This window comes from Silene latifolia, chromosome 11 (assembly GCF_048544455.1).
Source record: "Silene latifolia isolate original U9 population chromosome 11, ASM4854445v1, whole genome shotgun sequence".
Taxonomy (NCBI): domain Eukaryota; kingdom Viridiplantae; phylum Streptophyta; class Magnoliopsida; order Caryophyllales; family Caryophyllaceae; genus Silene; species Silene latifolia.
This window is the reverse complement of record NC_133536.1, coordinates 22,619,698-22,631,669: the sequence shown is the minus strand read 5'-3', so window position 1 is coordinate 22,631,669 and position 11,972 is coordinate 22,619,698. Positions and strand designations below refer to the sequence as shown.

General features: G+C 37.6%; 1 protein-coding gene across 1 annotated transcript; it reads left to right on the top strand.

The window, feature by feature from the left end:
• Positions 1 to 9,753: 9,753 nt before the first annotated feature.
• On the top strand, positions 9,754 to 10,768 carry LOC141613086 (macrodontain-1-like). The gene is made up of 2 exons (XM_074431821.1): positions 9,754 to 9,852; positions 10,010 to 10,768. Exons 1-2 carry the CDS (start codon positions 9,754 to 9,756, stop codon positions 10,766 to 10,768), a joined length of 858 nt encoding a protein of 285 aa, XP_074287922.1.
• Positions 10,769 to 11,972: the final 1,204 nt, after the last annotated feature.

Genomic DNA, 11,972 nt, shown 5'->3' with positions numbered 1-11,972 from the left:
CCAAGGACTCCATCACTGATATCCCTGCTGAGTGCGGTGTCTGCCGCCTAATGCCTTGTATCAGTAAACTGAACAACCATGAGGTGTTACTTCTGATGTCTTACTTGAACCCGGAGCGGGCCAGGAAAGTGGTCTTTAATGCTCCTTCCATCGTCTGTGCTGCCCTTGACTTGATGGCTACTGCCTCTTCCCGGTACTTGAGTTGTGGCGCTATCGCCACTCGGTTAGCTGAAAAGCTAACCTCCTTTGAGGCTTCTCCGGAGTATGTGCCTCTGGCTACCCCTGTGCCTACTATGGACCGTGACAACTATCTCGACCTGAAGTGGTTGAGAACTTTGGCTGACGGTAGCCTATCTTGGAGGGTATGGGGCGTGAGTTGGATGGGGATTCCAGCTCCTGAGCACCTTCCACCAACCGAGCCGTTAGAGCCGGTGGTGACAGCTGTTGACTCCGACGAGGAGGAGGAGGATGATGACGTGCCCGTCAGTTGCAGACCTACCTCATCGATGACGCGATCCTAGAGGTGATGCCCAAGCCAAAGAAGGAGGAGAATGCGGCGGTCAGGGAGGAGATACCCAGGTTGGGGAGAGGACCCCGCAGAGTGAAGGAGAGGACCTCGGAGACTAGGCCACGGCCGGTAGCACCACGGCAGCAGCAGCATCCTTTCCCGTGCTACCCTTACCTCGACACCCCGGAGACGCGATCTAGCTACTTGGCAGAGAGAGTGTCATCTACTTTGACACTCAGGAATATGCATGAGATGGCGTACACTCAGGGGATAGGGACCGAGGGACCGCATCCGGTTTGGTGGAGTGGTGTTGGGGACTATAATGGGGTCTTCCACTCTTACGGAGTGGATCAGTCAGCTTGGGGGACGCCTCAGTCCTTTTCCTACGGTGGTTTGACCCCATGGCATGTAGGCCCGGGAGTGGGAGCGGGAGTTGATGCAGGCATCGGGACATCGGGAGCGGGCACCTCGGGAGGTGATGGTGGAGGAGATGAGTTGATGGTTGAGCAGCAGCAGCAGCAGCAGGAGGAGTGATGCTCCTAGTTCTATCTTTGTTTATGGTCGTTGGTATTAGATGTTGGTAGTGTTGTTAGATATTGGTAGTTGTTTTCGTTGAAACTTTGATCATGGACTTGTATTGTTGGCCATAAGGCCGGATTTGCTAGTTAACATTGTTGCAGGATTGATTTTGGGGGTCGGGAAGTCATCCCGACTCACTTTTATGCGATGATTATGTATATACTTGGGTTTATGCCAAGTTTTCCAAAGGCATTTGACCTGTAGGTACTCGACAGAGTACCCCCATAGTCGATCGAGTAGCTACAGGTATGGCAGAGCTGATGCATTCTGATCTCGGGCTACTCGATCGAGTAGCCAAGACACTCGATCGAGTAGCATGGCACTCGATCGAGTACCCTTACATACTCGATCGAGTAGCACTGTTACAGGAACGTTTCGAAATTTAAAAGTGTTTAATTGTTTTATACTTACATGTTTGATGTTTAGCATGGTTCGTAATGCTTAGTAACACCTTTGAACCGTTAATTTCATATGTTAGAAGTCGTGCTTGAGTTTTATATACATTTTCGTCACAAATAGTGAAGTGGTGATAATTTCTTGTTGCTTTAATATTAAATCCGCCATATTATGATCTATTCATCGGAGTTACATCTTTCTTACGCTTGTGCATACGATATTAACGTGCTTTATCGATGGCGGCTAGTTATTCCAGTGGTTTGTGTATGATTTCTAATTTAACGAGTATAGGCTTAGTGAGTAATGTCCATAATAAATAATATGGTTCTAATTTATGTTATGATACAAGTAATAGGTAATATGTGTGGTAATTTTGGTGGTGAACTTCGAGGACGAAGTTCCTTTTAGAGGGGAAGAGTAATGTCGCAAAATAAAAAGGCTGATTTTGACGTTATGTTGTTATTCGTTTATAATGCTTTGTTGTTTAATTACAAAATTTTCTAGTACTTTGATCACATTGCTTATATGAAGTGTAAGTGGTTACTTTAGTTCATTGAAGTGAATGTGATAGTATGTTATAAAGAGATAGTTGTGGTGCAATGTGTCGTAATAGAATCGCGTTGTTGAGTAACATGGTGGTATTAGTTATGAGATATGTTTCGGGTCGATAGTTGTTACCATATGATGGGTGATCGTTGTTTGTGCTGGTTCGTATTGCGAGATTGATGTTTTATATATGACAGTTTGTAAGGGTGTATGTATACATATAGAGTGACAATTGATAATGATGATGTTTATGTGATAGCTGTAAGAGTCGATATGAACAGAGCGTTAGATAATGATGATATGATGACATGGGGGATGGCGTTTCAGGGAAGTAGGTAATTTGTGTCGAAAGAATAGTGATGTCGTGTCTTCCCGTGTCTTGTGCGTTGAGTTAGGTGAGTTGAATTTCGGGGACGAAGTTCTTTTTAAGGGGGGAAGACTGTAATACCCGCCCTTTTAGGGACCCTTTGACCAGCGTTGACTGGCCTTGGGAGCGGGAATAGTTCTTAGAAGTACGTGCCAAAGCTATCTTGGGTTGCGAGTTATGAGTGGACTCGATAGAGTAGAGGCTACTCGATCGAGTAGCGTGGTTACTCGATCGAGTAGGGGGTTACTCGATCGAGTGTGTGTGGTACTCGATCGAGTATCGAGGTTTCAACGAGGGTTTTTAATCGCGTTTTGTTAAATCCGCAAACCATTTCCGCCTCATTTCTCCTATCCTTCAGTCGCCTCTTTCCCTTCCCTTCACCATAAAACCTCCATGGAAGCCTTTTGAAGGTCCTTGTGCCTTAGGAGAGCATAGTTTGAGTCGGGTAGCGGTCTTTTGCCGGGTTCTCCTTGTAGGTATGTTGTCATCATCATCCGTATCTTTGTCTTTACAGTTAGGGTTTTCTTGGTAGTAATAGATGTTGTGTTGTGGTTATAGGCTTTGCTTGATTGCTGGATATGTCATATGTTGGCATGGATTGGTTGCAGTTGCTTAAAGGTAGGTTCGCCTACTCAGTTTCTGTAAATGGTCTAGTGTGTTGGTCGTTGTGGTTGTTTTGTGGTTGTCGTGTGTTGTCGTATTCGTATTGACGGTTGTTGTTGATGTTGATATTGTGATTGTGATTGTTTGTCTATGGTACTCGAGATGCGTTCTCGGCTGAGTGGAGTCACTTGCGGGAGTGGCTTCACGCCCTAGTTTCGTCCTTCGTAGAACCCGCCATGGAAGGGGATGTGCACATTAATGGGACAGGGTTATCGCTCGGTATGATGAGCGGGGATTTGGTGGGTACGGCTGCGGTCCCCCACTGGCAGGGCTGGTCCAGTGGACAGTCGGTGACGGAGATTGATCGGTGTGGGTGTGCTTGTGTGTGGCTGATTGTGTTACACTGAGTTGTTAGTTGTTGATGGCTTTGTTGTGTTTTATCTCAGTACTGACCTTGTGTGGTTGTCTTCTTATTTTATGTGTCTGCCGTGATTCCTTATGGTGAACAGTCTGTCTTAGCAGGTGTTGATGTCGTTGATAGCTGGAGTCCGGGCAGGGATGAGTCTTCACGAGATTTGATAGTTTTAGCAAGTAGTCTTTGAGTTGTATCTTTTATATCATCAGTTGGTTTAAAACACTTGTAATACAACATAATAGTTCTTTTATCGACATTTGATTATTACTGTCATCGGGCAACCGAGATGGTAATGCCCTTATATGCTAAGGAAGGCCTAGCTAAGGCTCCTCTGGATATGGGGGTGTTACAGCTATGCCCTGAACTAGCATACCAAGATTTGCAGTCAATTCATCTTCTAATTTAGAAGCCATCCATTCAGTTGTTGCCATAGGATTGCACTTCAGAAAATGGCATTGGATATGTTCACCACTAATTGTCTTCATTGCCCAAGTTAGTTTATCAGGGATTATAGACACATGTATCTTCCAAGTACAATGTTCTCCACTACACTCAGCTGTGTACCTCACCTTATTAGATTTGCTGACTATAACATTGAACCCTTATTGAATGCAGTAATCAGAGAGCACTGACACAAAGTCACTCTTGGTTTGGAACAGTAACCAGGGCCTCAACTTAATCTCACCCCACCTTTCAGGTACATACATCTTACCATTCTTGTATGCCTTATCCAAAGTAACTGCCTCATCCCCTTCCTTTGCTTCATTAACTGTCTTATCAAATGGATGCATTTTATCCCCTTCCACTGTTTTATCAAATGGATCCTTGCTATACTCAGATGATTGCTCATCCTCAGTACTATCTTCATCTTCTTCACTCTCTTCATCAGAGGCAGAGTAGTCTTCATCAAATTCCTCACTCTCTTCACCTTCATCCTCATCCAAACCCAAATTTATTGGCTCACCCCTTCTCTTACCCCTTCTTGTCCTTATCTCAGTTGCCTCAGGATCACTTTCATGAGCAGTTGACTTAGATTTTGGAGTATAAATACCTTTTCTCTTAGCAGTCGATCTAGGAATTTTCTGCTTTGGGTCAGGCCTTTTTTTAAACAATTGAGACAAGTTTGGGGTATTATCAGGAGCATTTTGATTTTCTGTGCTAAATCTATTAGCAGTTGGGCAATTTTGTGTGAACTGACTTGCTGGAGTGTTTGCTTGAGTTTCAGGGACAGTTTCAGGTACGGTGGTGGTGGTTGGACTTTTAGGAGTAGCTTCATGAGAAGTTGGGTTGCTGTTTGTTTGAGGTTCAGAGTTATTCTTGTTTTGAGGTTCAGGATTGGTCTTTTTTGGGGGTTCATGGTTAGTCATTTTTTGAGGTTCAGGGTTGGTCTTCTTTTGAGGTTCACGGTTGGTGTTTCTTTGAGGTTCAGGGTTGCTGTTTTGTTTGGCTAGATCAGCCAACTCTTGAGACTCAAAGACTCTAGTATAAACAGTCTCATTTGTCTCCACATCCACAGTAGGCACTTCAATTGCCAAAGGTTCAACTAACAAACCTTTACTCTCCACTCTGTTTTTCTCCATCCTTTCCTTTTCTTTTTTCTTCTGCATCTCCTTCCTCTGTTCTTCCATCATTCTTGCCTTTTTTATTTCAACCACTAACATAAACTCCTTAATTGGCTTATTTGTGTCCTCAATCCACACATCAATTGTCTCAAAGCTTTCATAATCCCAAAACATTTTCAGTAAATCCCCATCATCCTTAATGTTTACCTTAGCATCATTCCTTCCTCTATAATACATAGCATAGACAGGAGGCAATAAATCTTGTTGTTTCTCAACAACAACCCCAAGATTAGCAATTATATCTAGCAATTGTATAAAATCCACATCATATATAGCATAATCAAATTTTTTCCCTTTGTAGTCACATTGCAACCAAAACGCAGCTTCCATCCTACCATTTTAAATCAAGCATTATTTAAATACAGTCGAGTAAAATACTAACCCTAATTATTTAGAAAAAAAATTAATAATTGACAAACTCACTCCAAAATGGAAAGGGATAACAAAATCAGAAAAACAAACAAATACCCTAATTATTGAATTGCAATATTCATAAAACCACGTCAAAAACCCTAATTAAAATTCACAAAACAACAATTATCTACATGCAAACAAAATCGTTTACAAAAATCCTCATTTAAGTATGAGTTAATCACAAAACAAAGAGAAAAAGATTCAAAGAAACAAATTTTAACCAAAAAAAAAAAAAAGATGAAGATGGTTACCTGGAATAAAATAGCAGCGACGAAGATGATGAAGGGTGTGATCAAAATGAAGAAGATTGATGAAAAATAAGAGCTGATTTGGGGTTTTTCGGGTTGATGTGATTGATTGTTGAGGTTTGTGGAGGATAATCGTCTAATGTTATGGGGAAGTGAGAGAGGTTGTCCTTTTTTTTTATTTGTTTATGAGTGAAATGGGGGGAAAAGAAGTGAGGTTGATGGGGAAAAGGGGGGAAAATAGGTTAGGTTGATCAACAGGTTGAGGGGAGATGACGCCGTTATAACGGCAAGAAAAGTAAGGGCAGTTTGTGCACTAAAATGAAAGTTGAGGGGTACCATGTGCACAAACTTAAACGCAGGGGTACCACGTGAATTAAGCCAAACCTCGGGGGCACCACGTGAATTATCCCTTTTATTTTTATTTTTATAAATTCCTTTCTCGAAATCGAAATGCCGGACTTTACATCATCTTTAAGATCATCTGAATAAAAAATAGTACTATAATCAATTAGTTGTCACAAAACTCTTTTTACAATTGTTTTATAAGACCGTCTTAAATACAAATATTTATGTTGATAGTATGACTATAGAAAATGAATATAGTCCTTTAATAGTCTAGGTCTATCCTTAGTACTAGAATCTATATATATATATATATATATATATATATATATATATATATATATATATATATATATATATATATATATATATATATATATATATATAAAAGAGAGTTTTTTCGAGCGATCTGAGAGCGTCCACATCATCAAAAAAATTTTAGGAAAGTATAATTTTTGATGTAAAAAATAAAGTGGAGAATCTTTTAATTATTATAGTATGTATATTTCCTAAGTTATATTCAATTGATATTTCCAATTTTTATATCAAACTTTTACATTTCATTTGTCAAAAAATATATCGTTAAAAAAATTATGAAAATAATATAATTAGCTTTGTGTTAAAAAATGCTATCATTAGAGTATAAATTTCATATTATTTGCACATATTAAAGATGGTGTACTTCTTAATATGAAAAATTGTGTACTTTTTAGTATGTTTTGTCCCACATTGAAAAATAAGTAGGTGTGGTGAACATACTACATATAAATAGTAGAATTATCCCACATTGAAATATTAGTATAAGGTGATATGCTCCTATGATTATAAATAGGATGCATAATTGGAATTTATGTATCCATCCAAAAAAATTTGAGTCTCATAAATATTGTTTTAAAGAGCTCATAAGATTTTCTATCATTATCTACGATATGATATAAAAAATAAAGTGGAAATCGTTGGGAACTACCCGGAAAAGAGTTAAGAACATGAACAAGAAAATCAAAAAATAACTAAAGGTTTTACTAATGATAGTCTCCTGACACAATACAAAACTAAAGATTTTACTAATGGTTGTCTTCTGAATGTAGTAATAGAGCGTTAATGAGTCGTTATATGTACGATATAGAGATCCATATCTAATGATCGAGACTAAGTGGTTTTACCTTCAAAGAAAAATAATATGTATACAATAGTGGTTTTTTAAGAAGAGACATGTATTTCTTGGAATGTTATATCTTTCACATTGAAAAATAATGTAGGCATTATGAACATACTACGTCTAAATAATTAAATTATGTATCTCACATTGAAATAATAGTATACGGTAGGGTGATTCTATAAATATAAATAGGAGACATCCTCGAAACTTAGGTATTAATCCAAATTTTTTTGATATAAAAGATATAGACTTTTTAGTATGTTATATGTCCCACATTGAAAAATAATGTAGGTGTTGTGAATATATTATGTATAAATAATAGAAATGTCCCATATATATACATTTTCTATATTATATTAAAGTGATGTTTATAATTTTGATATAAAAACTTTATATTTCATTTGAAAAAAAAGTATCGTATGAAAATTATATAATTAAATTGTGACAAAAAAAAGCTATCATTAGAGTGTATATTAATTGTATTGTATTTTCTCATTATTAAATCAAGTTGTTGTCAAAGTAGGTGCAAAAAAAATGGTGTACTTAGTATGTTATTTGTCTTACATTGAAAAATAACATAAGTGTGGTGAATATACTATGTATAAATATTAGAATTGTCTCACATCGAAACATTATCATAAGGAATAGTGATCTTATGATTATAAATAGAAGTCATAACCCAAAATCTGTTGATTCCCTTAAGTATTGTCAGAGATAACTCTTAAAAGAGTTTGTATTACTGTCTCTACAATAATGGTTTCTACCTAAGTTAATGTTTGGAAAATCTTTTAGTTATTATAATATATACTATGTATTTCTTATTTTATATTCAAGTGATGTTTCTAATTTTTATATAAAAACTTTTAAATTTCATTTGACAAAATAATGTCGGTAAAAAAATTATTAAAAAATATTATTAGATTCATGGTAAGAAATGCTATCATTAGAGTATATATAGATTTCATATAATTTTCACATATTAAAGATGGTGTATTTCATAGTATGTTATATCCCCCACATTGAAAAATAATATAGGTGTGATAAATATACTACATATAAAAAATAAACTTTTCCCACATCGAAATATAGCATAAGGTGGGTGATTCTATGAGCATCCTTGGAACTTAGGCATCAACCCAAAATCTTGTGAGTCGCTTAAGTATTGTCTTGGAGAGCTCTTAAAAGTTTATATCATTATATTTTCTACCTATAGATTTTATATGTCCCATATTGAAAAATAATGTAGATGTGGTAAATATACTATGTTTAAATAATATAATTAGAATTGTGTTAAAAAAATATTCTATCATTAGAGTATAGGTTCTTATCATTTGCAAATATTTTAATTATGATAAAAAAAATAGAAAACAAAAGTCCATGGTAGTATGTGTAATCTATCAAAGTTCAAGGTTATCATGAGAAATTTCCCATATTATAATGATATAGTTAATTAAATTTGCATTTAAAAGAGAGATATCCGTACCAATAAAACAATAAAGGGGATATTATTTTTTAATTGTTATTTTATTGTCACGCCATCAAACTTAACGTCCATTTAACAGGTTTTATATTAGGGGGTACCATGGGCAAAAAAAAATGGAACCTCAAGGGTACCATAGGCAGATTTTTAAAAGTAGGGGTAATATGGAAAATCTAACAAAATTAAGGAGTACCACGAGAAAGTTCTGTATCTCAATTATGTTAAAAAATTTTTTGAAGAAAAACAACGTACAAATATTAATGGAGAGTACTTGAAGGTGTAATTCTGAGTATGTTATTTGTCCCACATTGAAAAATAATGTAGGTTTGATAAATATATATCACGTATAAATATTAGAAGTGTCCCACATCAGAAAAAAAATCCAATTTTTGTGAATATATTACTTATAAATAGTAGAATTGTCTCACATCGAAAGATTAGTATAAGGTGGGGTGATTATATGATTATAAATAAGAGTTAAGTCACGTATATATTAATTTTTTATTTTTTTTGAAAGAGATATTTTAATAATAGGTAAACAAATCGTTAGACATATAATGTAAACATTAAACTTATAACATTTTTTTTTGGCATTATAAATAAGCTAATTACCCCGTTGCAACGCACGGGCATTCAAACTAGTTTTAGAGTAAACCGTTCCCCCTATCTCAAATTTGCAACCGCACCCCCTATACACAAATCCTAGATAAGCCACTGGTAGGGTGGGTTTGGGCCTGGGGTTTACAATTGTAAATTGGGCTGATAAAATTTACTTAGGTTCATAAACTCTTATTTACAGTTTTACACCACAAAAATACTGCGAGACTTTCAGAAAAAAAAAAAAAGAAATGGGAAATTGCTGCGTCAACCATCTTCAGGTAATGCAACAAGCTCTTGACTTTCTTGAATATTAGCTCACGAACTAGTTATTTTGTTTTTTTACCACACATTTTTATTTTCGGAATTACTATTTCATATACCGACAAGTATAGTAACTTGCTTATCGATTACTTTGTTCTAAAATTAGGGTTTGTCAATTAGTAACTTATTTTATCAATTAATACAATTACATTGATGTTGGTGGAAGGCATGGTGGTTTTGGTTGTGGACAATGGTTATGGGTCGTTCGCGGTGGTGCGTGAGGCGGTTCGTGGTGGTCCGGTGGTCGGCTGGGTATAAAGTGGTGGTGGTAGGGAGACGTTAAATATAAGCTGCATGATTTTTATTTATTGCTTTTAATTAATTTATAAAATCGATTTTTCATAATTTAATGCAACCCACAAGTTAATTATGTAAAATTCTACTTATTTGTTTATTTATTTTTATTTAGGTGGATGACGAGGATATACCAGTTACTAATGTGGTTTCGGACGACGGATCTAATGGGTCAAATCAGTCGTACTTGGATTGGCACAACGAAGAAGAACCGGTTTTTTGGGAAATTGAACAGCAAACCGGGAAATTTTGTTGGGTCCATGCGATTGTGGATACTCTTGAAGGGTTATACGCTATCACGCATGGGGAAAGGATCAAATTGTCCAAGCAGGAGCTTGTCGACAATGTGTTCGCCTCCAACCGAGACAATTATGATGAAGTGACCAACACATATTCGTCTCCAATGGAGAAGGGATATCATTGGATCATGGCTAACGGATTAAGTCTAGAGGCAGACTATGGGTCTGGTAAGTACGAGGCGACTATACAAGAGCCTAAGGCAAGAATCCCGGGTCGTCAAATTCTCCATCTAAGCGGAGCCAGTCTAATTAATGATGAACATACTATTCTAACTGAATTGAAGAAGTCACCGGGTGCGGCAGTTATGTCTTTGGCTCTCGATCAAATGGATTTGCAGGACACAAACGCTGTCTACTCGATTGCATCCAATACTAGACAAGGTCAATATCATGCGATAGTTGTATCGGGCTATGATGATACTGGATCCCGCAACGCCTACTGGGTTCGGGACTCAATGAAGTCTAGAACTCCTAACGAAGGCCACTACCGTGTTACTAGAGCATCAGGCGTCCAATCTGGTGAAAGGAACCCCATCATGTACCTAATTTTCCCTTACGGAGTGTCCCTCAGATAATCATCGATATTGTTTGATAACGATGGAAATGTAAATAAATACTAATGATGTCTAAACTCTAAATCCGGGAAACAAGTTTTAATCAAGGCTGTTCCGATGTACGTGATGAGTTTATTTGCCATCCCGGCGAAAGGGCGTCGTAAAATTCACTGGTGGCGCTGGGAGAGATTATGTAGACCGAAAGCGATGGTGAAATGGGGTTTGCTTATGCTTAATTTTGTTGTCGGTATATAAAGTATGTTGTTAGGATCGCTTATGCTTAATTTTGTTGTCGGTATATAAGTATGTTGTTAGGATCGCTTATGCTTAGTACTGGATATTCCGCGACATGTGATATACGTCGCTAGTACTGTTTATGCTCGATTAATCGGATTTGAACTTTGAAGGGAAACAGAGGTTCACATAGGAACCAACTATATATTCCTCGTAATAACAAAGGAAAGAACGATATGAAAACAAAATGTTCGAACCCATGCCCTTACTCGTCTCTCACCACCAACGTTTGTATCCAAACAATGTAGTGGTGTTCACCGGTTCAGAACCGGACCGGACCGCAATGACCCGCATACCGGATAACCCCATATCCCAAACCCAGAGACCGGACCGGACCGGACAGGAACCCTTTAGATCCGGTTTTCCCAGGTTTGGATTGGACCTGTTCTATTTTGAAAGGTGATTTGACGTGATTTTTTTTGCTTGGACCGAACCGGACCGGAGACCGATCACAATATTTATATGGACCCGGAGACCGGACCTGATTGCATTCGGTCCAGACCGGCCGGTCCAGGTTGGTTCGGTTTACCGGTCCGGTCTACTTTATGTGCAGACCTAGTCTTGAATGACTCTAATAGCAATTTCAAGCCCTCTATTCAAGATGGTCGATAAATGTCAAAGGTATGCAAACTTGAGCTGCCACAGATAAATTTCGTAAATACGTCTACTTATGCTCGCACCCTGTAGTTAGCAGCCTGTCACCACCATACTGTTTTCTAACCAGAAGATTCTACTTCAGGAGATTGTTTCGAAAAGCCAACTTAAAAAAAAAGGAAATAATTGTTCATCAACAATTTGTAACAATATCTCGATTATGTAGCCCTGCACAAACCGAGACATAACCAGCTATGACACTTATCAAGAACCCCATCAAAAATAGAGCACCTCCGACAGTGAGCTATAATTATCGTGGCTGGATTTAGCACACCAG